The sequence below is a fragment of the Vicia villosa genome, linkage group LG6, assembly GCF_029867415.1.
Source record: "Vicia villosa cultivar HV-30 ecotype Madison, WI linkage group LG6, Vvil1.0, whole genome shotgun sequence".
NCBI classification, from domain to species: domain Eukaryota; kingdom Viridiplantae; phylum Streptophyta; class Magnoliopsida; order Fabales; family Fabaceae; genus Vicia; species Vicia villosa.
In genome coordinates, this window is record NC_081185.1 from 142280290 (window position 1) to 142303756 (window position 23467).

Consider the following 23467-nt stretch of genomic DNA (forward strand, 5'->3'; position numbering starts at 1 on the left):
GGGAGTTGTTTTTTATAAAAAGTTTTGTTGCTAAAAACCCTATTCAAACCCCCCTTTATAGTGTTTTGCACACCTTCATTATATGTCCAGGTCATTAGAAGTTGATTCATCAGATGTTGAGGTTCTAAGTGTTGACCAGATCCTGATCTATTAGAGTCTGAGTTATATACTCTTTTCTTCATAAGTTGTTCAGAAAGAATGACATACTATAGATTGAGTTATTGGATAGAAGCGTTTACCCATAACTCTTTGATGGGATTAGAGTAGGTGTGTCCATAAAGAAGAATGAAGTAGCCACCCCTTTCTTGTTGAAAGACTACCTTTTGAATATCATAGCCAAGATCTAACAACTCTTCAGAATCAATCAGCCTTTCATTGATTAGTCCTATCTGCTTCTTAATATCAGAAAATAGTTCTAGAAGCCATCTCAGGTTGAGTGATCAGACAAAGAGAAAGGAAGAAATAAAACTATTTTGGAATAAAATAGATTCTCAAAGATATAGCCAAGACTAATGCAAGACAACTGCTTTGCATAGAGACTTACTCAACGACAGTCTTTAAAAAAACTAAAACAATTTAGAAGTACAAAAAATAAAATAGGTGAGCTATTAAAACATATGAAAAGACAAGGTAAAAACAAAAGAAAGATGACAAAGAGAGAAGTACAAAAGAAAATTAATGAGGTTCACATCATTACCCAAAAAACTTTAACCTTATAGAGTACTATGAAGGAAAGACAATTATATGAAGTATGGAATCTTGAGTGAAATAGTTGTCATCAGATGACAACAAGATTTTCCACTAAATTATTATAAGAATTAAATAATCCATTCTTAAGTGTCAAGACCTGAAGTATTTCAAAAATCACTTTTCATCAGAGTTACTTTTTCAAACTCTGACCGAAGGTACTTCTGTCTTACAACAAACTATGATACTCAATCTAGATTATTATAAGAATTAAATAATCCATTCTATGTATCAACTTATTTTATAACAATTTGTATGATGTATTAAATAACCACGTCGGACATCATATGGTCTGAATATGTCTTTATAAGTGGAGGCAATCTTTATCCTACAAAACTGGCTTGTAAGTTATAAGTTCTTTCAATGCTCTATCTCTAACTAATGTGGGACTTGAAATATTTCCAATACACCCTTCACGTCCAATACTCTTTTAGGCTTGGTGAGTTGATTTAAACGGTGGACGACCCATGATCCAATCTATAGACTCTGATACCATCTTTTTTAAGGCTCTATCTTCAACCAGTGTGAGACTTTAAATATTCTTAATACACACGTCCAACATTCTTTTTGGAGAATCTTTTCAATACACCCCTTACGTCTAACATTCTTTTTGGACTTAGTATGTGGACTTATACGGTGGACAACACAAGTTTCGATTGATAAGCTCTGATAACATATGATAACATATGTATAAGAGTTAACTCTTACAAATTTAATATCCTTACAAAACCAAATTTATAGGTTAAGAATTAACTCCAATTACAAAGACATGTTGATGTCATATATTATACATGTGAATAGGGCTGGAAATGAGTCGAGTCGAGTCGAACTCGCCTCAGCTCAGTTTGACTCGTTAAGAATTGGCCGAGTTCGAGTTCGAGTTCATGACGAACTTTTTTTTCAGCTCAAACTCGACTCGTTAAGAATTGGCCGAGTTTGAATTCGAGTTCGAGTCTATCTCGAACTTTTTTCTAGGTCAAACTCGACTTGTTAGAAGTTCACGACCATCTCGATTCAACTCGTTAGGTTTATCTTGTTAGGTTCAACTCGCTTATTTCACGAACTTAAAAGTAATTTTTTAAAGTCTATTTTTTTATATATTTATTTGACATTTAAAATTAATATTTTTTAAATAAAAAATATAGAAATAAAATTAAAGTTATAAGATTGGAATTCATACGATGTTAATTTTATTTGCATAATTATTTGTAGAAATATTTTACTCACTAGAGAATATAAATTATCAATTAAAACCGTTAGATTAAAATAAAATATGATACCAAGATTTAGAAAAAATATTTAAACCTACTCTTAAATACAATATAATCTATCTCATATATAATCGAGTTGACTCATGAACCTAACGAGTCGAGCTATGTATAGTTCAAGTTCAGCTCATTGATTTAGTTAACGAACTTAGTTTTTAACTTATACTCAGCTCATTTGGTTCATGAACCTAGTTCAACGATTTAATTTTCGAATCGAGTTTCAAACTATTTTCGAGTTAGTTTGGTTCATTGCCAGCCCTACATGTGAATAAGCTCTTACAAATTTAACCATACAATTATAATATCTCAAAATTAAATTTAAAATAAATATTTAAATATTAAAAATAAAATAAAATATTTAAGTGAACAACATGAATATTTATGAGTATTTGACACTTAAATTAAAGAGAAAAAAGGATATGCACTGACCGTGTAAAATATTTTTACACTGTCAACCAATCACAACCATGCATCCAATTAAAACACAATTTTAATTTAAAAAAATTAATATGACATGGCAAGTGTAAGAATTTTGATTGGATGTATGTGTAAAGTTTGTTTACACCGTCAGTGCACTACCTTTAAACTCTAAATTAAATTATATCCTCAAATTATTCAATTAAGATTATATTTTTACATATGCATAAAGCCTAGCTTAGTCAATTAATCTTTGATGAGTAAAATGAAATGAAATTAATCCCACGAGCGTAGTTAACACGTCGTGATACCAGTGTGTTGCGGTGACAACATCACATTCAGAATCAGATCTCTTCTTCTTCTTCATTCATCCAAATTTCTCAATTCTTCTGTAACAGATTCAACAATGTCGAAACCCTACATTCCCTTCCTCCTCCTCTTCTCCGCCCTCCTCCTCCTCTCCCCCTCCTCCGCCGAAATCAAATCCCTCACAATCACCACCGACACCCGCCCCATGATCCTCTTCGAAAAATTCGGTTTCAACCACAAAGGCCACGTCAACATCTCCGTCTCCTCCGTCTCCGTCGCCCTCCTCTCCTCCTCCTCCCAACCCGAATCCTCCCGCCTCGGCTTCTTCCTCCTCAACGAAGAAACCCTCCTCCAAGTCCTCATCGAGATCCAACAAAACCCCTCCTTCTGCGTCCTCGATTCCCACTACATCTTCCGTCTCTTCACATTCCGTGACCTTTCCCCTCCTCCATCAGCCTCCTTCAGCCGCTCTTACCCCGTCACTTCCCCTAACGAATACAGCCTCTTCTTCGCTAATTGCGCTCCGCAAACCTCCGTCTCCATGGTCGTCCGCACCGAGATTTTCAATCTCGATTCGGACGGCTCCAAGGACTATCTCTCCGCCGGACAAACTCAACTCCCTTCAATCTTCTTCCTCTTCTTTCTCGCATACCTAACTTTCTTCATCTTCTGGGTCTACACTTGTTCCACCAATAAACACTCTGTTCACAGAATTCATCTCTTAATGGCGGTTTTGCTTCTTATGAAGGCTTTGAATCTCATCTGTGCTGCAGAGGATAAGCATTACGTTAAAGTCACTGGTTTACCTCATGGATGGGATGTGTTGTTCTACATTTTCCAGTTCATTCGTGTTGTTGTGTTGTTTACTGTTATCGTTTTGATCGGTACCGGTTGGTCTTTTCTTAAGCCGTTTTTGCAGGATAGGGAGAAGAAGGTGTTGATGATTGTGATCCCTCTTCAGGTTCTGGCTAATTTGGCTTCTGTTGTGATTGGTGAGACGGGTCCTTTTATCAAAGATTGGGTTACTTGGAATCAGGTGTTTTTGCTTGTTGATATTATTTGTTGCTGTGCTATTATTTTCCCTATTGTTTGGTCGATAAGATCGCTTAGGGAGACGTCGAAAACGGATGGGAAAGCTTCGAGGAATCTTGCGAAGTTGACGCTATTTAGGCAGTTTTATATTGTTGTTATTGGGTATCTGTATTTTACGCGAATTGTTGTGTTTGCTTTGAGGACTATTGCGGCTTATAAGTATCAATGGGTGAGTAATGCTGCTGAGGAAACTGCGAGTCTTGTTTTCTATATTGTTATGTTCTACATGTTTAGACCTGTGGAGAAGAATGAGTACTTTGTTCTTGATGAGGAGGAAGAGGAAGCTGCTGAGATAGCTCTCAGGGATGAAGAGTTTGAGCTTTGAAGCTTCTGGTTATGGAATTTTGCAACCATCCCTTTTTTGTTGACCTTTTTGCCATGGCAAATTTGATACTGTATTTTTATCTAGCTTACCCTTTTCTTCATTGTTACCCTATCCCCTCCAAGCCTTCAAATTGTGAAGAGTAGAAAAATGTCTATAAAGGAATACTCAATACTTCCTGTATGTTTAGTTTCCTTTTGTTGATGGTGTTGTTGTTGATGAATTATGTGGGATACACAAAGCTTATATATGTATGTATCTTGAGAAATTGTACACTCAATTATATTACTGAATTGATCTTTTACTTATCATTCGTAAGTGGAGTTTCTTGATTGAGAATATTTTGATAGCATAGTGTTAGAAACAAACTATTTTCACATTCACTTTTTTAAGGGTGAGATCAACATAGATTTCACATCAACAAGAGAGTGAGTGTTAGAGAAATGTTCCTAGCACTCTTTTTTGTTGTTGAGGATGGTTGATATACATTTTTGCATTCGATGATGGATTTCTTGCCTCTCCTTTTTCAATTTTTTCATGTTCATACATTATTGTTGGCCTTCCTTTACATTCAGCACTCTGCAATTGCATCTCATGTGTTTTCATATAAGAGTGCTAGTCATATACTCTTTATGTTTCATTAGGCATTTCTTTCTGTAATTCATAGTCATTCATACTTATTTTAGTATAAATAAGATATTGACAATAAAGTGCTGGTCATGTACTCTTTTTGTTTCATTAGGCATTTCTTTATGTAATTGATACTCATTCATTCTTATTACAATGAGATAATGAGAATAAAGTGGTTAATTCCATTAATGTTTTCAGATTTTCCATTTATTGACATGTCCATCATTATCCAAAGTACTCTTGATCCATTTGCAAATGGAACTCCAAACACCTGCAAAATCTGAACACTCGAAGAAAAGGTGAGAACCGACTCGTTCCTCCCTCACTCTCTAGCACATCACATTTAACTTAAGTTGATGGCTACATGAACTTGCACATGGCACACCTTGAATTGTATATAGAGCAACTTAGGAAAGCTTCACTGATGGGTGTGTGAGTGGGGTTTTTACTTGTTAGTCATAGTGTATGTGTGATATTATGGTTGTTGAACATGATTCTGACAAACCCACTATGCAGATAAACTCATGGTACTTGATTTGTTACATGTAAATCTCTTGAGTGAGTGAGATTCTCCCAACAAAAACGATATCTTTTAAGTCAGCCTACAACTTGGTCTCTCAATTATCAACATATTTTCTTTATTCTTGAAGTGTATAACAATTCGTTTGGTTATTCCATAATGTGTACAAAGTTTGGACTCAAATGAAAAGGAATGCACATAAAAAGTTTGATTGTATTGCAAATTTTATCATCATACAGATATGGGAATGTATTGCAAGATTCTCGAGAATGCAACTTGCTCAAAAAGATTGTTTTATACTTTGCAACTAGTAGAGAAAAACATAATAATCACATAAACATTTTCTCTCTTTATGCGAACACATATCGGGCGAAATTAAATAATTCTTTGAAATGATTAACTTACACATCTATTCACGTAGCAAAACACAGCTCTTGAAGTTCCTTCAAAGCTTTTTTTTATTTCAGTGTTGTTATTAAAAAGAACTGAATGCTGATGGTCTCTAAATCCGTCTAAATGTGTAGCTGGCTTGACAACCATGGAAGGGTAGTTTCACATACAATCTTACACATGCAACTAATAAAAACTCTTATATTTGCTGTGTCATTTCAGTATTTTAAAAATAAAATTAGGATTTATTGTGATACATGTTCTTCATTGGTGACAGTGTAAATATATTTTACACTGTCAGTGTATTTTCTTTTTTCTATTATTATTATATATTATTATTATTATTATTATTATTATTATTATTATTATTATTATTATTATTATTATCGAAATTATCTTAATTTTGGGAAATATCAACAAGAGAAAGAACGATTTAGGATTGTAATTTAATATAACCTAGTGAGTATATGATTATCGAAGTACAAATTTTTAACTTATTTATGGATGCTTCAAGAAGAGAAAAACGAGTGACTTAAAGTGTTAGGATTAAGAATTTTTTTTTTGTTTTTTTGTAATAATCTTGAGAAAGGTAGCGATTCTATATATTTGTTAATGGTTGGATCGAGTTTTTTTTTTTTTTTTTGAAATATGATTTGTGAGACATAGTGCTACACTTTCACCGTTCAGGTCATCAAAACAAGTTATGATGAGGGAGATAACGTGTTCGAACATAACCAAGTTTTTTGGATGATTTACTAGAGTATGAAAGAAAACCTAATCGGTATGAACTCCTCTGTGTTGGCCAACTTCTATGGAGACCTTCTATGATCAATTCTTTTTCCTCGAATAATTCATGTCTCCATTTCAACCTCAAACACAAGAAATCTTTTGCACAAACTCTTCAAAATGTGTTACATTCACATTTTCCACATTCTTATCTTCAATAAAACCTTAATTTATTAAACTTATAACACCCACAAATCATTTCTTTTAATTCTAAATAATAAAAAAACAAAACAACAACATGAACAAACAAACCTTAATTAAAACTCATAATTTTCATCCACAAACATCAACACTAGCACAACAAGACAAGAACCTTCGAAAAATCCCAAACAAAACAGAACAAGAACTCTTTTTATCTTTCTTCCCACCCAAATTTTTCTTCTTAACAACCACGCGTTTCTTCGTTTTCACCTTCACCTTTTTCTTCTTCTCATCTTCTCTGCAAAATGTGTAGCTTCTTAGATACAACTGTCTGCAAGAGATACTATCCACCACCTTCGGATGTTCTCTGCCGGAACTCACTGACCTCACAAAAGCAGCATCTGATTCCGGCCACTTGTAGAGGTTCACGTAGCTACCTCTCACCGGAACACGTGGGTCACGTGCATCGTTGATGCAGTTCGATATGCAACCAGAGTTCATGGTGAAGCTTTTTCACGCTATCATGTGTGATGATTAATAACTACTGTTTTTTTATGCGTTGTTATTATAACATTTTACAACGTTTATTATAAAATGCGTTTTTGTTGGAGCCATAAGGCGCCAAAATAGAAGCAAATGAAAGAATCATGTTTTTCATTTTTTATTTATTTATTTATCCTTTGTTTGCCTTTTCTGTTCTTATGATGTGACTCTCTTGTGATATTTTTATTATTAAAATAATAAATTGCCTTTTCTGCACGAAGATGCTGAGGGAAAATAATTTTTAATAAGTTTAGTAAATTGTATAAAATTTTGAAGAGATGTTTGTTTTTGTAACTTTGTTGTGAGAATGGATGAGGGAATGAGTTGGTCCAATAGGGGATGGGAATGGACAAGGTTAAATTTATTTTCAACAAGACAAAATATATTTGTTGTTTATTTACTCAGTAATTTATTAATATTTTTTATTTAGTGTATGTAAAAATAAATGTACACTTGCTAAAGTTATTGCACCGGTCTTTATATAAGTAATCAACGGTAATTAACTACTTAATTGAATAATAACAACTAGTTCTAAGTTAATCTTTCATATCAAATTTGAGTTATTATAAGATCTAGTGTCAAAAATAGAAATAAAGGAAAGAAAATACAATTAGTTTTAAGAATTAATTTATATATACATTATGTTTATATATGAAACTAAATAAATTGTTACTCCAAATTGTCAAACAAATATGTTAATTTCAAGGGATATTTCTTCGATCGATAAAAAGTTAAGTGAGTACAAGTATAGTTGAATACAAGATGATTAACTAACAAATCTTCAAGTCTATTGAGGTGTATGAAAGTCATTGAAAGGTTAGAATTAGTCAAAGCTTACTACGACTTTATAGCATCATTGGTTGAAGAAAACTAAAATTAAGGACTTGCACACATCAGAGAACCAAGTCAAACGTGGGGCATCATGTACTCTGAGTAACAGGAAAAATCATGTATCACCGACATAAATAGCTAGGCAAGTCTAAATTTTGTAGGCCACATCGTTTTGGCTACTAAAAAAAGTGTTTGTTTATAAATACAAGAAATGTAAATCATTTTCAACACGCTCAATTAATCAAACTAACTAAATTACACATTTTTATCTCTTAATTTTTATGGCATTATCTTACATTTTATGCATTTTTAATTTAGTAGGTTAATCGTCGTATTTAACAATCTATGAAGTAGTTAAAGAACTCACACCTGAAAGATAAAGTTCATGACAAAGTTCTTTCTTTATTGTGATCTCTTTAAGAAAATATAATCAATGTGAGAGCTATTAGTCAATACCTTAGCTTATTTTCAACTCAACAATAAATTTGACAATGCCCGTTAGGACAGTACGACTAAAAGCACTAAAGACAATTGAGTTCTTTAGGTCAATATTATGTTTTGTTTATGCACATGTGCTTAGAAAAAAAACAAATTTGAAACATGAATCAATCACCCATAAACATCAAAGTTGTCAAGCCAACAAAGACCCGAAGAACCACCACAAGTGTTAGGAGTGTCAATATCCTTGGCTCCTCTCATTCATTTTAGAGAGACGTTCGGTGATCCACCTGAACCATAGTGGTAATGATAACCTCTTTTATTAGATAATTGATAGATATAAAGATATATGAAGTCATCTATCAATTATCGCAAAACTTGGTGACATTGTTAAAGCCATAATTCATATAATGTAGTTTAGCAAGTCAGAGTTGAAGGCTAAACAAATCAGTTCTGATGACAATTATGTCAATTCTAAAATTTAAGAAGTTGAAGAGGATCAAGGTCAAACCGGAATTGTTACTCAAAGTCATATGATCATTATAAAGACATGAACTTCACAAGTCCATCTGATTTGTGTACATCATGCCCTTTGTATTTCTCTAAATTCTTAGCCTAGATTTTTCCATAGTTAATCCCAAGGAGAAATTTAATGGTGAATGATACGTTTAATTAGATTAATCTTTAAGTGGGACATGTGCATAGTAGTTGGACAAATTGGCATATTGCAAGTTTCATCTTACGACAATGTTTTGCAAGCAAACAAAATGTCCTACGTTGCAGGAAAATACTTTAACCTAGTAGCAGGAACAAAAAAGTCTATTTTTCTTTGCTAATCCGAAATCATACATTCCAAGACATACTCATGGATATATTGGTGAACATAAATGGATTGCTAATCCATTTTACCAATATAATGTGTTAGTGGTATGATGAGATCATGAGTTCATTAAGCATGTGGAAGGAAACATATAAAAAAAGTGCTCCAAATAAAACGTGTTATGGCCCAACTTGTCAAATTTTGGCCCAAAACACATGTTTTTAATTTTTAGTATATTTTTAAATATTCTAAAGCTCTTAAAGCTTAAAATTTTCGTGCTCTTTATATTTATAAGTAAATAATGGGCTTAAGAAATTAATAGGTCAAGATTTTAAGGAAGGAGAAAGAGAAAGGTGAGATGCATTAATCAAAGTGGCTATAAATTGCTATGATTCATCAAGGCAATCAATATCCACTTTCTCCACTACCTTAAAGTGTGTGACTTTTCTTTTGCAAACCATTATTGACTAGTTAGTGGACTGAAGTTGTAGAATTTCTTGAGTTATTATTGTAAGCTATCTTTTACCTATAAATAGGGAGCTAAATATGAATGAAGAAGCAAGTTGAATTTTGTTAAACACTTTGTGTGATTTGAGAGCATTGCTCCTTTGGTTCTGGATTGAACCTTACTTTGATCTTATCAAGAAACCAAGTTTCTTGTGGTGATCTTCATTTAGGCTTATCATCCTTTCTAAACCATAGAAAGAGTGTGGCGCCCCATTTCTACTCTTTTCCATCAATTTCTTTCTTCATTTTCACATTGTTTCAATTCTGCCTCACTCCAATATTATATATAATTCCGTGCTTCAAACATTATATTATCATATAAAAATCACAAGCTTGTTAAGTTTATCAAATCATGAGAAAAATAGCCGTTTTACAAATCGGTTAGCCATCATGGTATTAGGAACATATGTGAGAGATAATTTAGTGTTGAATCAAAAGAATTCATGGGGTAATTATCTACCTCAGGCTCAATTTCAACATGGTTTCTCAAACCCCTTAGGGAATATATAACTTCATTCAACTACAGTTGAGATGAGACGTCTTAGAAAATTGTAGTAAGATCCCCACCTCATAGTCGATACAATCTAGAGGTATTTTGAATACAATTTAAATCGATGGATAATTATATGTTTAGGATGACTTATCTTGAGTGGGTACATAAATTGATGCATCTTTTCATAGGTTATAAAACTCTATAATTCTATGGGGAACATCAAAAAGTTTATTCCTCACTACAGTGAGAGAAACCATAACGAATTCCATAAAATCATGATGTTCTCTTTATACATGAACAACATAGGTATTCACACTCCCACCAAACTCAATACAAACTAGGTAAAACATGATCATGTGTTTCCTTGAAAGATTTTACTTATCTCATCCTAAAGTTACATAAGCAAGTTTGATGGACTTGAAACAATAAGTGGAAGAATTAGGTGGGGAGTTCATATAAAGGTTTAGAAATAAGGGTGTAAAATGTTTGATCCAGTTTTCTAACATACAGTATGCATTAGTGACCATCAAGCATCATTAGCTAATAGAGAAGTTGGAAGGATGTGATTTCCATGATATGAATGAGTTGGCTTTAAGAATAGTACACATCAAACATTTCATCAAAGAGAGGAAAATTAATTGTGCTAGGTGAGGAAGAGGTTTATATCTATTCATCATCATCAACACAGAGGAATCCAATGACACCAAATCACTAAAATACAAATTCAAATATGCCTTTAATATAACTAAAGTTGAATATATATTTGATTATCTATTGAAAGATTAGAAATTTGGCTACTAGGTTGTCTTAAAAAATCCTCGAAGAGATGAAATCAAAGACAAAAGATATTGCAAGGGGGCATAAACCAGATAACTAATTCCTAACTAACTGCATATGCTTAAGGAAATTCACTCAAAAGGCTATTAAGGGAGGCAAATTTATGTTAGTCGATGACGAGATTTCTTAAATGGCAATTGATAATGATCCTTTTCCATATCTGATGATGACCATGATGTCATTTTATAATCCAAATGATTTTAAAACAAATAGGAAATGGAAGCATATTTTGAATGAAGTCTTATACCCTAAGAAAATTTCTTTACCCACCTCCCTATGGGGTCACCCCAGCGAAAAATCCAATTTACCCCTGCTTCGGAAATGCATTTCCGAAGTATTTTTTTTTTAAAAAAAATTTTCATACTTCGGAAGTGCATCTCCGAAAACACCAAATGGGGGGTGTTTTCGGAGATGCACTTCCGAAAACACCTTTTTTTAGATTTTGGAGGGTTTCGGAAATGAACTTCCGAATTATGCAGAAACTGTGTTTTTTTTTATGTTTTTGGAAATTGTCTCGTATTTCTAATTAAAGGAAACCGGGAAATAAAATAAGCGACATATAAACAGAAAATACTAATATACTAATATGATAAAATAGTAATATATACAAACCGATCCGAATCCAAATAATAATAGTGTAAAAAAGATACAATCCGAAATCAAAAAAAAATAAACCCGACCACTACTGGGTATGCCTAACCCTCTCTCCCTGGGACCTCCTCTGCCGCCTGTATGCCGCCGCACGGTCCGCATCAGTGACGATCATCTCCATCACGGCGACTGCCTCTGGACCGCCCTAATGAACGACACCTCGATCCAACGCGTCCCGCCCAAGCATCTCTATCCGCTGGCAGATCGGCAGGAGATCAATGGCGTGGTCATCCTCGGCCTGCTGGTTCTCCAAGATCTCCTCGTGTGCTGGCCTAGGAGCGCCGGGAGCGTCGGGTGTCAGCAGAGGATGTGACACCCGGTAGAACCATGTGACGTACCCCTCCACACTGTGCCAGTCTTGGGTGACCCGCATGAGACGATACTCCTCCGGTACCATATGATGCTCCCAATCCTCAAATATGGCAGTGAGGTGCACTCGGGTCACTGTGTCGGGAGCAGCCTCAAAGGGTGACCTGGGTATCCTCTGCACAAATCCGAACTGACGCATGCACCGCTCAGGGAGATACCAGACCATGATGCCGCATGCCAACCAGCCAGAATATAGAGATATGCCGTCAAAGGGGACAATCTGAGTGTAGTCGCTGAACGGCCTCCAGGTGACGTCATCGTGCATCGTGCGGTCCAAGTACCCACGGTATGGTCCCACCGCATTGTTCCCCCTCTGGAAAACGTATCTGGCGGCCCTGGGCATGGCGTCAACGTACGCAGGATCGATGTGGAAGTCGTGGATGCGGGAGAAGTAGGAGATGATCCAGCTCTGAAACATAAATAAATACGAAACATAAGTAAATACGAAACACAAATACGAAACATAAATAAATACGGAATAATTAAAATGAAACGTACCGTGAGTAGTGTGCAGGATCCGGTCAACTGCCTCGTCCTCCAGTTGGAGGCCTCATTCAGCTTCTGGTATAGGTATGCCAGAGTAGCTGCCCCCCAGTTCCACTGGTGAACGGTGGTCAGGTCCATGAAGTAGCGGAGGTAGGTCACGTCGACGTACCTTGCACTCTTGTCCATAAAGACTGCAGCGCCTACCACATGCATGTACCAGCACCAGAGAGCGCAGCCACGGTGATACTGTGTAAATAGCTCGTCACCCGCCTCCTCAGCCTCGGCCGCCGCGTCCAGGTGGTGCTCAAAATAGCGGCTCAGTGTGGTGAACCGGATATGAGGCCCAAATGTCGTGATGCACTCGTAGTCAGCAGCTTCGGGCTCCATGCCCAAATAGAGCGCCATCCACTGACTGGCTTCACCCTCTGGATCCGGGAGTGGGTCAACAGCGGACCCCTGATCGGCAGGTGGAGAAGACACTGCACGTCATGCAAGGTGATCGTCATCTCCCCAACCGACAAGTGAAAAGAAGACGTCTCCTTGTGCCAGCGCTCCACAAAGGCCCCCTGCATGCCGTGGCTGATGGTGGAATACCCCGTCATGCAGAGCCCACTAAGCCCTGAAGCTCTCACCGAGTCGTTAAACCACTCAGCAGTCGGTTTAAACAGACTGAAAATCTTCCGGGCGTGGTTCACCATTTTCAACGGCTCTCTCTCCTGTTACAAAAAAAACAAATAAAAGCGTATGTTAAATAGACCGTTAAGAAAATATCGAATAAACGTCTAAATTATAAACGGTTAAATAATGTAGTCGGGCAAATTATAAAAAATATCTCTCCCTCCCAGATCCGCCGAGCGACGTGATCGCGGTAGGATATCAGCACGGAAGTGTCACTGGGCCCTCCCGGGAAGCCCTCCTCCTGCTCATCCTCCTCCCCGAGTGGAGGGTCAACATCCGGTACATCCTCCGCCTCGTGGTATGATACTGCCACCTCCTCCTCCTCCTCTCGCTGGCGGGAAGAAGATACCCGAGCCAGCCGACTCCTAAATCCAAATGTAGAGGTACCCTCGCCCATCTCCACGGGAACTCGCACACGTCGTCCCCGACCCTGCCCCCGTCCCTGTGTCGACGCCAGCTGCGCCGCCTCCCGCTCGCGTCTAGCCGACGCAGTCTGGGTCTCTCTACCCTGTCTGATGCGTGTTGGTTGGTTGCCTGACATGTTCCTCAAAACAATTGAAATCGATTAATATGCGAGACAACAGAAAAAACTAAAAAAAATTGAAATTTTGATACACTTCGGAAGTTCATTTCCGAAACTGGGAATGGAGGTGTTTTCGGAAATGAACTTCCGAAACACCCCTGCGCATAAGTTCTCTGCAACCTCCAATGGCAGACCCCAAAATCCTAAAACATAACTAATTTTATTCATTCTAAACAACCTAAATAGCAGTTTAGAGTTTGACTAATGGATCTAAACAACCTAAACAACCCTAATAGAGATATAATAATGGATCTAAAAATTGAAAAAAATGCACTAAATTTACCACTAATAGAGTTTGGGATGATTTAGATTGAGATTGGAAGAAGATGTTGGCAATCTCTGATACTTCACACTTGCTTTTTGCAGAAATTTTGAAGAGAGGTTGAGTTTAGAATAGAATTAGGGTAAATGAATTAGGGGAGGGGGACTGTTTTGCTTAATCTGCAAAACGCGCAGTATTTCGGAAATGAACTTCCGAAATGCTGTTTTCGGAAATGAACTTCCGAAATAAGGCAATTTTTTCAAAAAAAAAGCGCTTTTGGAGATGCATCTCCGAAAATACCTTTTTCTTGCATTTCGGATATGCATTTTTGAAGTCAGGGCTAGTTTGGATTTTTCACCAGAGATGGGCTAGAAGGTTGGGAGGTCTATAAAGAAATTTTCATACCCTAATCTACATTAGCTAAATCCATACAGCGTGTGGGGAAGAGAAATTAAGCATTAATTTGTATATGAGGGTTGATTGTTGCAAAGTCCAAAGTCCAAGTCCAAGGTCTACGACTACAACTAAAGGCAGAAATGAAATTGATCTATACAAAAGATGAAACAAGTCTACAACTGATTGCCAAAGTCCATGGTCAGGGCAAAAATGAAATATTTTTCTAAGGAGTTGTAGTACCGCAATTTGTTCAGACGTTTAAAAATTAAAAAAACAAGGATAATATGCTTAATCTTATGATATTCTATTCGTTTAAAAAAATCTTTTAAAAAATGGTTATTTTAGTCTATTAAATTTGATTTTTATTTTAATCACAATCTTTTTAAAAAATATTTTATTTCATAAAGTAAAAAAAAAAGTGAAAAAAATAATTTTAGAGAACCTCTTACCCCACCCCCTCTCGTCTCTCATGCATCACGTGTGTTATCAATAACGCCCTCTGTTTTTGTAGATGTACATCTGAAAGTATTTTTTTTTTTAAATTTGGTTTTTTTTCGTAGGTGTATTTACGGAAGTGTAAAAAACATAGTGAATGTTGGAAAAATTCAAATTATTTTAGTTCAATAAATATACCTACGAAACATTCTATTATATTTTGATGTTCATTTTTGTAAACCCTAAAGGCTAAGGTAATGGAAAAAAATACATTGTATACATCGCATAAATTGCACTATAATTTGATGTTCCATTTTTTTAAGAGAAAAAGGGATATGCATTGACAGTGTAAAAAGGGATACACTGTTAACTAATCACAACCATGTATCCAATTAAAACACAATTTTAATTTTAAAAAACTAATATGACATGGCAAGTGTAAGAATTTTGATTGGTTGTATGTGTAAAGTTAGTTTACACTGTCAATACACTACCTTTAAACTCTTTTTTTTTATATCCTAAACCCTAAGGCAATAGAAAATAGTACACCAAAATAATATACCGTATACATTGTATAAATTGCACTATAATTTAATATTCCGTTTTTGTTTAAAAAAATTAGAATTTAGAATGCTCTGTAGGTACATTTAGGGAACACTATATTTTTAACACATTTCGTAGATGCATCTTTGGAAGATTTACTAAACTGAAAAGATTTACATTTTTTCAACGTTCATTATGTTTTTAAACTTCCGTAAATATATCTACGAAATAAACCAATTTTTTTTATTAAAAAAGTTAATTTTGAATGTGCATCTACGAAAGCAGAAACATAATTAAAATTTTACCAAGTGACTGTGAGAATCAATAGATGTAATGAGATATTCTCTTTTTATTGTTTTGCTATATTTAATCTTATTTTCATTTTTCTTTTAAGTATTTTTACTTATTGTTTATTTGTTTATTGTATTTAACAAAAAGTATATATAAACAAAAAGTTCCATTCATCTTAGCCAATTTTATTTGAGTCCAAGTCTACAAAGAAAAAAAAACCACTTAACATACAATTCAAAAATTAACTCGCAGCGGAATCAACAAACTTCATAAATATTTAATTCAAGTCGTAGCATCATTGTACGGTAACTTTAAGTTACAATTTAAACCAAAACCATATAAAAATTCAGCAAAAGAAATAATAATTAAAACAATCGTTTTACCCCCCGAGTGCTACGTATCAGAGCAAGACACCAACTCGACTAACAGCAACTAAAGACTTCTTAAAATCACTTCAAAACTTCCACCGCTATCTTGAATACCTGTCCGTTTCCCACGGTAAGGGAAACATCATTCAGAAGGGGTGAGATGTCGAAAAATATAAACAAAAGTATGATAATTAATATGTTAGAATTAAATCATACAAAATTATCACTTTACAACTTTCAGACGAGCTATAACAACAATTTAAAACTGTACAGTTATAATAACAAAATCAACAACATAATAATAATAGTTATAACAACTATTTTTTTATCTTCTAGACGGTACCTGTCACAACAAGTCATTAGCATAACAACTTATAATTACAACTTTACATTATCACAATTCACTTCACATCGTCATATTCAACAACAACTCAAGTCATATCACGTCACAATTAAATCACACTCATGCGACATATAATGAGACTCTACAATTGCACATGCATGTGGTACCCAGGGCTTCAGCCCCCATCGCCAATTGCCAGTTAACAGAGGCATCAAGGCATAAGCCTTCGTCACTAATTTGCCAATTCAGGCCGTCACCAAAAAATGCATATGTATATGAATGCAACAAACACACACAATAAACAACATCATCGTCACAAAGGCATAAGCCTATATCGTTGCTATACCAATAAATAGAGGTATACGTCGTCAATGAAACATCCTGCAACTTCGCATAAAACAACAACAATTATCACCACAACAACAACTAATTTCATCGAATCAACACGACAAAATCACAACAAATAATCCATGGAAAAATTCATACACCTTAATCCCACATATAGTCATCATATTCATGGTTATATAATTCGAACCCCACCCTTACCTTGGTAAATATGGACTCTTTCACCATAGCTCTAAGTTTTTCTCCAAAAGAAATCCTTTCTAACATCAATTGGAGACACACCTAAACACCAGTTCGGGAATCAGCTTATCAGACAAACTTAAAACCCTCAAAATCAAAATCGCTTCGGTCAGAACTTACCTCTATGAGTCAGGAACGTTGTGTCCAAGTACCATAACGATCCAACGGTTGGATTGAGAGATATGCCCGATTTGCCAAGGTGACTCTATGCTGCAACTTGCTGCGAAAATTAAGGCTTCCTCCATAATTTTCTTCTTCTCTCAAGTGCTCCTCCCTTCTTTCTCTTCTCTTTTCTATTTTTCCTTTCTCCCCAAAAATAAGTTATGAGACTCCAACTCTAAAACCCTAATTTGCTCCTCTTACTATCTCTTTTCTCTTAATGGGCTTAACCCATAATCCATCTATGACGTTTCTACTACTAAGACCCAATTAACTATATCTCTCATACAACTTAACTAACCCAAATAACACAAACAAACATACAATTAAATATTTCAAATAATTATTATATCACATAATAACTAACTAAATAAATAATTATTAAAAATACCAAATAGTATAATTACTAATATAATTAATAAAAATATTAATAAAATCAGGATGTTACAAATTTGACACCCTAAATCGTAACTCTATAACTCTTATTTACACTAATACATGACTAAGTGTCTATAATGGCTTTCTCCTTAGAAGTCGACACATATTCCGCTGCATGTTTCTTGCCTTAGATTTGCTTCCATGTATTTTCTTGGTATCGATAAGACCAAAAAATAGTTATTTGTCTTTGAACATGCCAGTCGCTCTAATTGCTTATGTCGAAGTCTTGGATAAATAATTTTGAGAAAAAAAACTAAGTCTCAACTTCAACTTCTGAGTAGCGACTTCGACCTCTTGGACTATGACTCTTTATGTAGAAATGCTCTTGACTCCAACCTCTTGGGATAAAATTTCCATGTCAAAATACTCCTCATATATGTCCAAATTTCACAAAGTATCCTTCGAACTCCTATTTGTCGAGCTCAATGACGTCGAAATTCCAGGCTAACAAATTGCCACAAAAATGCCACGTTCGACAAATTGGAGAAAATGGCGTTGTTGGATTCTGAATCCATGAAGAAACTTAAACCTAGAGAAAATATGTTACTTGCTGTACCTTATTAGTTACTTTAACTTTGGATGAATGCTATGTTTGAACATTCTCTACAAATCAACACCCCTAATCATGAAATTGAAGAAATCAAGAACATGCAAATTGAAGGTACTTGACTCGCCTTAATGACTCCAACTGATATAGGACATAGGACACAAAAAGCTTTCATAGAGTATTTCATGATTTTTTCCAAGCGTCATTCTTTTACTCCAACAATGGCTTCCTTGCAAAGCGAAATTAATCGGTAAATTAGCCAGTGTACTAATATGCCTATGTAGTAATAATGGGAAATCTCAAAGTATCAATCTCAAGGATTGCATGGTGATATAGAGTTATCGTTTCAATTCAGTTAAACAAAAGCCTTGGGTTTTTTTGGAGAATTATAAAATAACAATAAGTAAATAAGAGATTGGTTTTGACAAATATGAGTAGCATGCCATGGTAGGTGTTTGCATTAACATGTAACAACTCTGAATCCTTATTTCAATAACGAGTTCTAAATGATCAATTACTGGTCCTTAAGGATGTCTACTCTTTAATCCATAGTGAGCAAACCTTTAAATATTCAATCCTAATCCTAATGGCCTTCGAGATTAGTGATGAAATCAAGCATTATTATTATTATTATCAAGAATGTTTCGATTAGTATAGGGTATCCCTAGTCCTAGATGATATCTACTATAGTATAATCGATCAAAGGATTTAACAACAACGGTCCAACCCTAATTGTTAACCATGAATCCCTGTTGGTCTGACAGGAAAAGCATTAAAAACATTGAACGATTAAATCAATTATGAAAAACTAATAGATTATTGAAAGTAAGAATTAAAAGTAGTTTACAATGTCAAATCAGGGACACCCCCTAGCATTGGGAGTTTAGCCACACATATTGTTCAAAATAATTGCAATACAAAAATTAGACATTATAAGGAATTGGGGAACTTTGATCTTCAATTGCTTACACTCATGAATCTCTTCATCTTTCCGATAACCTTGATCTCTCCAATCTTCAATTGTGTAAATTAACCATGTTGTCAAAAGTCCTCTCATTCTTCTTCAAAACTCATTTAAATAGCACACATTCACTTAGGTTGGTTGGAAATATCAAAAATACCCTCGTAGGCCAGCTACAGAGCAAAATACCCAAATTTACTGAAATCAGCGTCACAACCCAACACGGGCCGTGTCAGGCAACATGGGCACCCATGTTGGGTCTCTGACAAATTATTCTCTTTTCTCAAGTCCCCAGACATGCAACACGGCCCGTGTCAGCTGACACGGTCGCCCGTGTTGCACCACTGACTTCCACATTTGTTTTGAAGCATGTTTTTTGCACTTCCTCTAAATCTCCGAGTTTTTCACTTTTTCGCCCTGATTTGTCCTGATTCATTCATTTGAGCCTGAAGACAGTAAACCACATAACCAAAACATAAAACGAAGAAGAAAATCATAAAACGCTTAACAATATAAACCAAAGACAACTAAAATCAATGTTAACTAAATGTGTAAAAACCACTGATCAAACTCCCCCAAACTTAAATCGTTGCTTGACATTAAGCGACAATTACAAGAGCTAATGAAATTCGTAGCATACCGGTACTCATACATGAGACTTCCTTTCAAATTGGTCAAATGGTAGTTCGTTCGGTATTCACATGACGCAAAGAGTTTTTGCGAGAACAATTTAAACCTAGGCTCCCCTTTCAGAAGATACCTCTCTAACTATGCTTTGTACTTAAGTCTTTTCTTTGGATTTTCCTCCATTTTCATTCGGACAATCAAATTAAGGAAATGGAATTTATGATAATCATCTCATGCACAAGACTAATCAAGAATTTTTAGTTTATAAATTATCCTTATTTGGACTACGTTTGGATATCAACCCCCTTTGCGCTGAATAACCGGTTGAGGGTTACCCAACTTAGTGGGCCGGTTGCCCAAACCACTCATACATCACGTGAATCTAGTTTATGCCAAACTGTCAAAATAAACTACTCAAGGAGTACTTCTCAGGATACAAGCACTATGGTACAAATCTACACGTTAGACTCATATCTCTTTTTAGGAAACAAGAGGGGGTTAAAAACCCCCTTTCTGTCATATTATTCCGAACTTCCTACACTCAAACAACCATCCCTTCATCTCTATATACTATTCTCGGTCGCTTTTGAGATAAAAAACTCTTATGAAAAACAAAAAAATCGGTCAAATTTGGGAAGAACTCAATGTATGGTTTTACACATAGCATAACACAACATAAAAAGAAAAAAAAATGCAAGGACCCCCCCCCCCCCCCCCCCCCCCCCCCAAACTTGAACTAAACATTGACCCAAATGTTTCAGAACAAGACCGAGAGGGGTGACTCATAGAGGGTAATGCAACTCTAGTTGTCACTTCCTAATTTTCACCAGAAAGACCCAGTTTTTATCACCTAAAAACACAACAAACACAAAAAGAAAACTAAGTTATTAAAAGTATGGACTGCCTCCCACAAAGCGCTTCGTTTAGTGTCGCATGGCTCTACGGTCTATTATCCTTTATTATGGAGGGTAATTCCTCTTCCATACCTTGTTGATTGTCATTTCCGCAACCAAGAACTCATGTAGATTAAAAGTATGAACATTTTTCTCTTCAAATCAATTCCAACTTTCATTTCCTCACCTTGATGCACCTTTTTATTTTTCTTCTTGACCTATTGAATGAACTTAGGAATTTTGATAGATTCATGAGATAAAGCCACCTGAGAAACTATGCTTGAGACTTTTTCTGGGAGAGATTTTGAAAATTTTCTTTCTCCTTCAAGTTTGATCATACCAACTGAAGATTGATTACTTTCACATGCACCTTATTTCTTGATCTCCAACACCTTCAACGTTATCTCTTCATTAAAAGATTTTAACGTCAGCGTCCCTTTCTCAATATCAAAATTGCATCGACTAGTAAGCAAAAAAGGTCGACCAAGAATGATATGAGTATCTTCATCTTCAAGAATGTCCATGATCTAGAAATCAACTGGAAAGACAAATTTGTCAATTTCCACCAATACATCTTTACCTATCCCATATGAATACTTAATGGTGTGATCAACAAATTTCATTTTTGTCCCACTCTCACGTATCTTTCCAATGCCAAGCTTTTTTAAAAGAGATAATGGCATTAAGCTCACACTAGAACCATAATCAATTAGCACCTTCTTGAATGTTCTGTCATTTATAGTGCAAGGTATTGCAACCGCCCCAGGATCTTTCTTCTCGATTGGAATCCTCCTTTCGGGAGCGATTCTACCACACTTTTTAGTTATAGTTGCTTGTTTATCTCCCACTGGTCTCTTCTTATTAATCACATTTATCATAAATTTTTTGTGCAAGGGCATTTACTCAAGTGCTTCAAAGAAAGGCATATTAATCTCTCTTTTTGAACAGTGTATCAAATTTCTCAAAATATTTCTCTTTGGAATACTTCTTTGCCACTCTAGTGGGGAATAATAACTTAATCACCGATTTAGCCTCCTTTCGATCTCTTTCTTGCAACTACCTGTTATCATCAAGTCATCGAGATAGAGACATAATTCACTCTTCTGTCTTCTTACATATGCTCCATGCTCAATTGTGCACTTCACAAATTCCTTCTCTCGTAGGAAACTGTCAATCTTCTTATTCCAAGCTCTTAGAGCTTGCTTAAGTCCATACAGGGATTTATGCAGCCAGTACACCTTTCTCTCTTTGCCATGTTTCACAAACCCAACTGGTTGTACAACATAAACTTCTTCGTCTTAGGGGTCATTCAGGAATTCACATTTTACATCCATCTGGCATATTTGCCAACTGTTCAAGTTTGTTAGACCAACAACATATCTGATTGTTTTGATCCTAGCAACAGGTGCAAAAACTTCATTGAAGTCGATTCCTTCCTTCTGAAGAAATCCTTTCCCCACAAGTCTCGCCTTGTGTCGAGTTACTTCCCATTTAGAATTCAACTTCACCTTGTATACCCACTTCATATCAATTGCTTTCTTGCATCGAGGCAATTCGATAAGTGACCAAGTGTTGTTGACATCAATGGACTTCAGTTCCTCATTCAAAGCTTTCACCCACTTAGATTCCTTTAATGCCTCAATTGCATTGACTAGTTCGACATCTGCATAGAAAGTACTGTGTACCAGATCACCTTCATTATCGATTGCATCATCTGGTGTAATTACACATTCTTGCAACCTTGAAGGCATGTGTCTAGTTCTTTGAGGTTTGCTTGGACCAACATCACCTCTGTCTTCTTCTTGTCAAACTTCTTTTCTTTCGACTTCAGTTGCTGGTTCTTCACATAAGATTCTTACTAAATCCTTCTTTACATTTTAGTCCGATCTTATTACTTAAGCTCATTTATGATCACGTCCCTGTTGATCACTACTTTCTTGTTCACTAGGTCAAACAGTTTGTATTCTCCAGTCGAATGATATCCTATTAGGATCATTTGACTCAACTTGTCATCAAGTTTTCCTTTCAACTAATCAAGCACATGTTTATGTGCTATAAATCCAAATATCTTCAGATGACTTAAGCTAGGCTTGACACCAGACCAATATTCTTCTAGCATAATTCCTTCTAGCTTTTTTGTCGGACATCTTTTCACAATGAATGTTGCAGTCCACATAGCTTGACCTCAAATTTCCTTAGGTAAATGCTTGCCTTTCAACATACTTCTCACCATGTTCATGATGGTTTGATTCTTCCTTTCTGCAGTTCCATTATGTTGTTAAGTGTATGGTGCCACCACCTCATGCATAATCCCTTTTTTTTCACATAACATTTCGAAGTATTTCGACACATATTCTCCACCACTATCAGTCCTCAAAATATTGAGGTTTCCACCACTCTGTCTTTCAACCATAGATTTAAACTTGGAAATACCTCAATTGCTTCACTTTTCTTCTTGATTAGATAAGTCCATAGTTTTAAGCTGAAATCATTTATGAACACGACAAAGTATTTTTTACCTCTATTTGAATGCACTTGGATTGGAGCACACACATCTGAGTATATGATTTCAAGAATTTCCTTCGACTTGTTTCCTGCATCCTTGTTGAAGTTGTTCTTGTGTTGCTTCGCCTTCACACATTCCTCACATACCTCTTTTGGAATGTAGATTTATGGCAATCCTGAAACCATATTTCTTCTTTTTAAATATCTTATGTCTTTGAAGTTGAGATGGCCAAGTTGATAATGTCATATCCATTCA

The 23467-nt window shown here is 35.5% G+C and overlaps 3 protein-coding genes across 3 annotated transcripts; 1 reads left to right on the plus strand and 2 right to left on the minus strand.

Annotated features, from left to right (window-relative positions):
* Window positions 1–2678: 2678 nt before the first annotated feature.
* LOC131610288 (protein CANDIDATE G-PROTEIN COUPLED RECEPTOR 7-like) lies at window positions 2679–4473 on the plus strand. The gene has a single exon (XM_058882190.1). It carries the CDS (start codon window positions 2839–2841, stop codon window positions 4156–4158), a length of 1320 nt encoding a protein of 439 aa, XP_058738173.1. The 5' UTR covers window positions 2679–2838; the 3' UTR covers window positions 4159–4473.
* Window positions 4474–6188: 1715 nt separating this feature from the next.
* LOC131612595 (uncharacterized) lies at window positions 6189–7242 on the minus strand. Its single transcript, XM_058884361.1, has one exon. The coding sequence runs from the start codon at window positions 7121–7123 to the stop codon at window positions 6755–6757; it is 369 nt and encodes a 122-aa protein (XP_058740344.1). The 5' UTR covers window positions 7124–7242; the 3' UTR covers window positions 6189–6754.
* A 13991-nt stretch (window positions 7243–21233) lies between these two features.
* LOC131614854 (uncharacterized) lies at window positions 21234–21584 on the minus strand. The gene has a single exon (XM_058886393.1). The coding sequence runs from the start codon at window positions 21582–21584 to the stop codon at window positions 21234–21236; it is 351 nt and encodes a 116-aa protein (XP_058742376.1).
* Window positions 21585–23467: the final 1883 nt, after the last annotated feature.

Coding starts and splice junctions, on each gene's coding strand:
- LOC131610288 (XM_058882190.1), top strand. CDS start 2,839: ATGTCGAAACCCTACATTCCCTTCCTCCTCCTCTTCTCCGCCCTCCTC.
- LOC131612595 (XM_058884361.1), bottom strand. CDS start 7,123: ATGAACTCTGGTTGCATATCGAACTGCATCAACGATGCACGTGACCCA.
- LOC131614854 (XM_058886393.1), bottom strand. CDS start 21,584: ATGATAAATGTGATTAATAAGAAGAGACCAGTGGGAGATAAACAAGCA.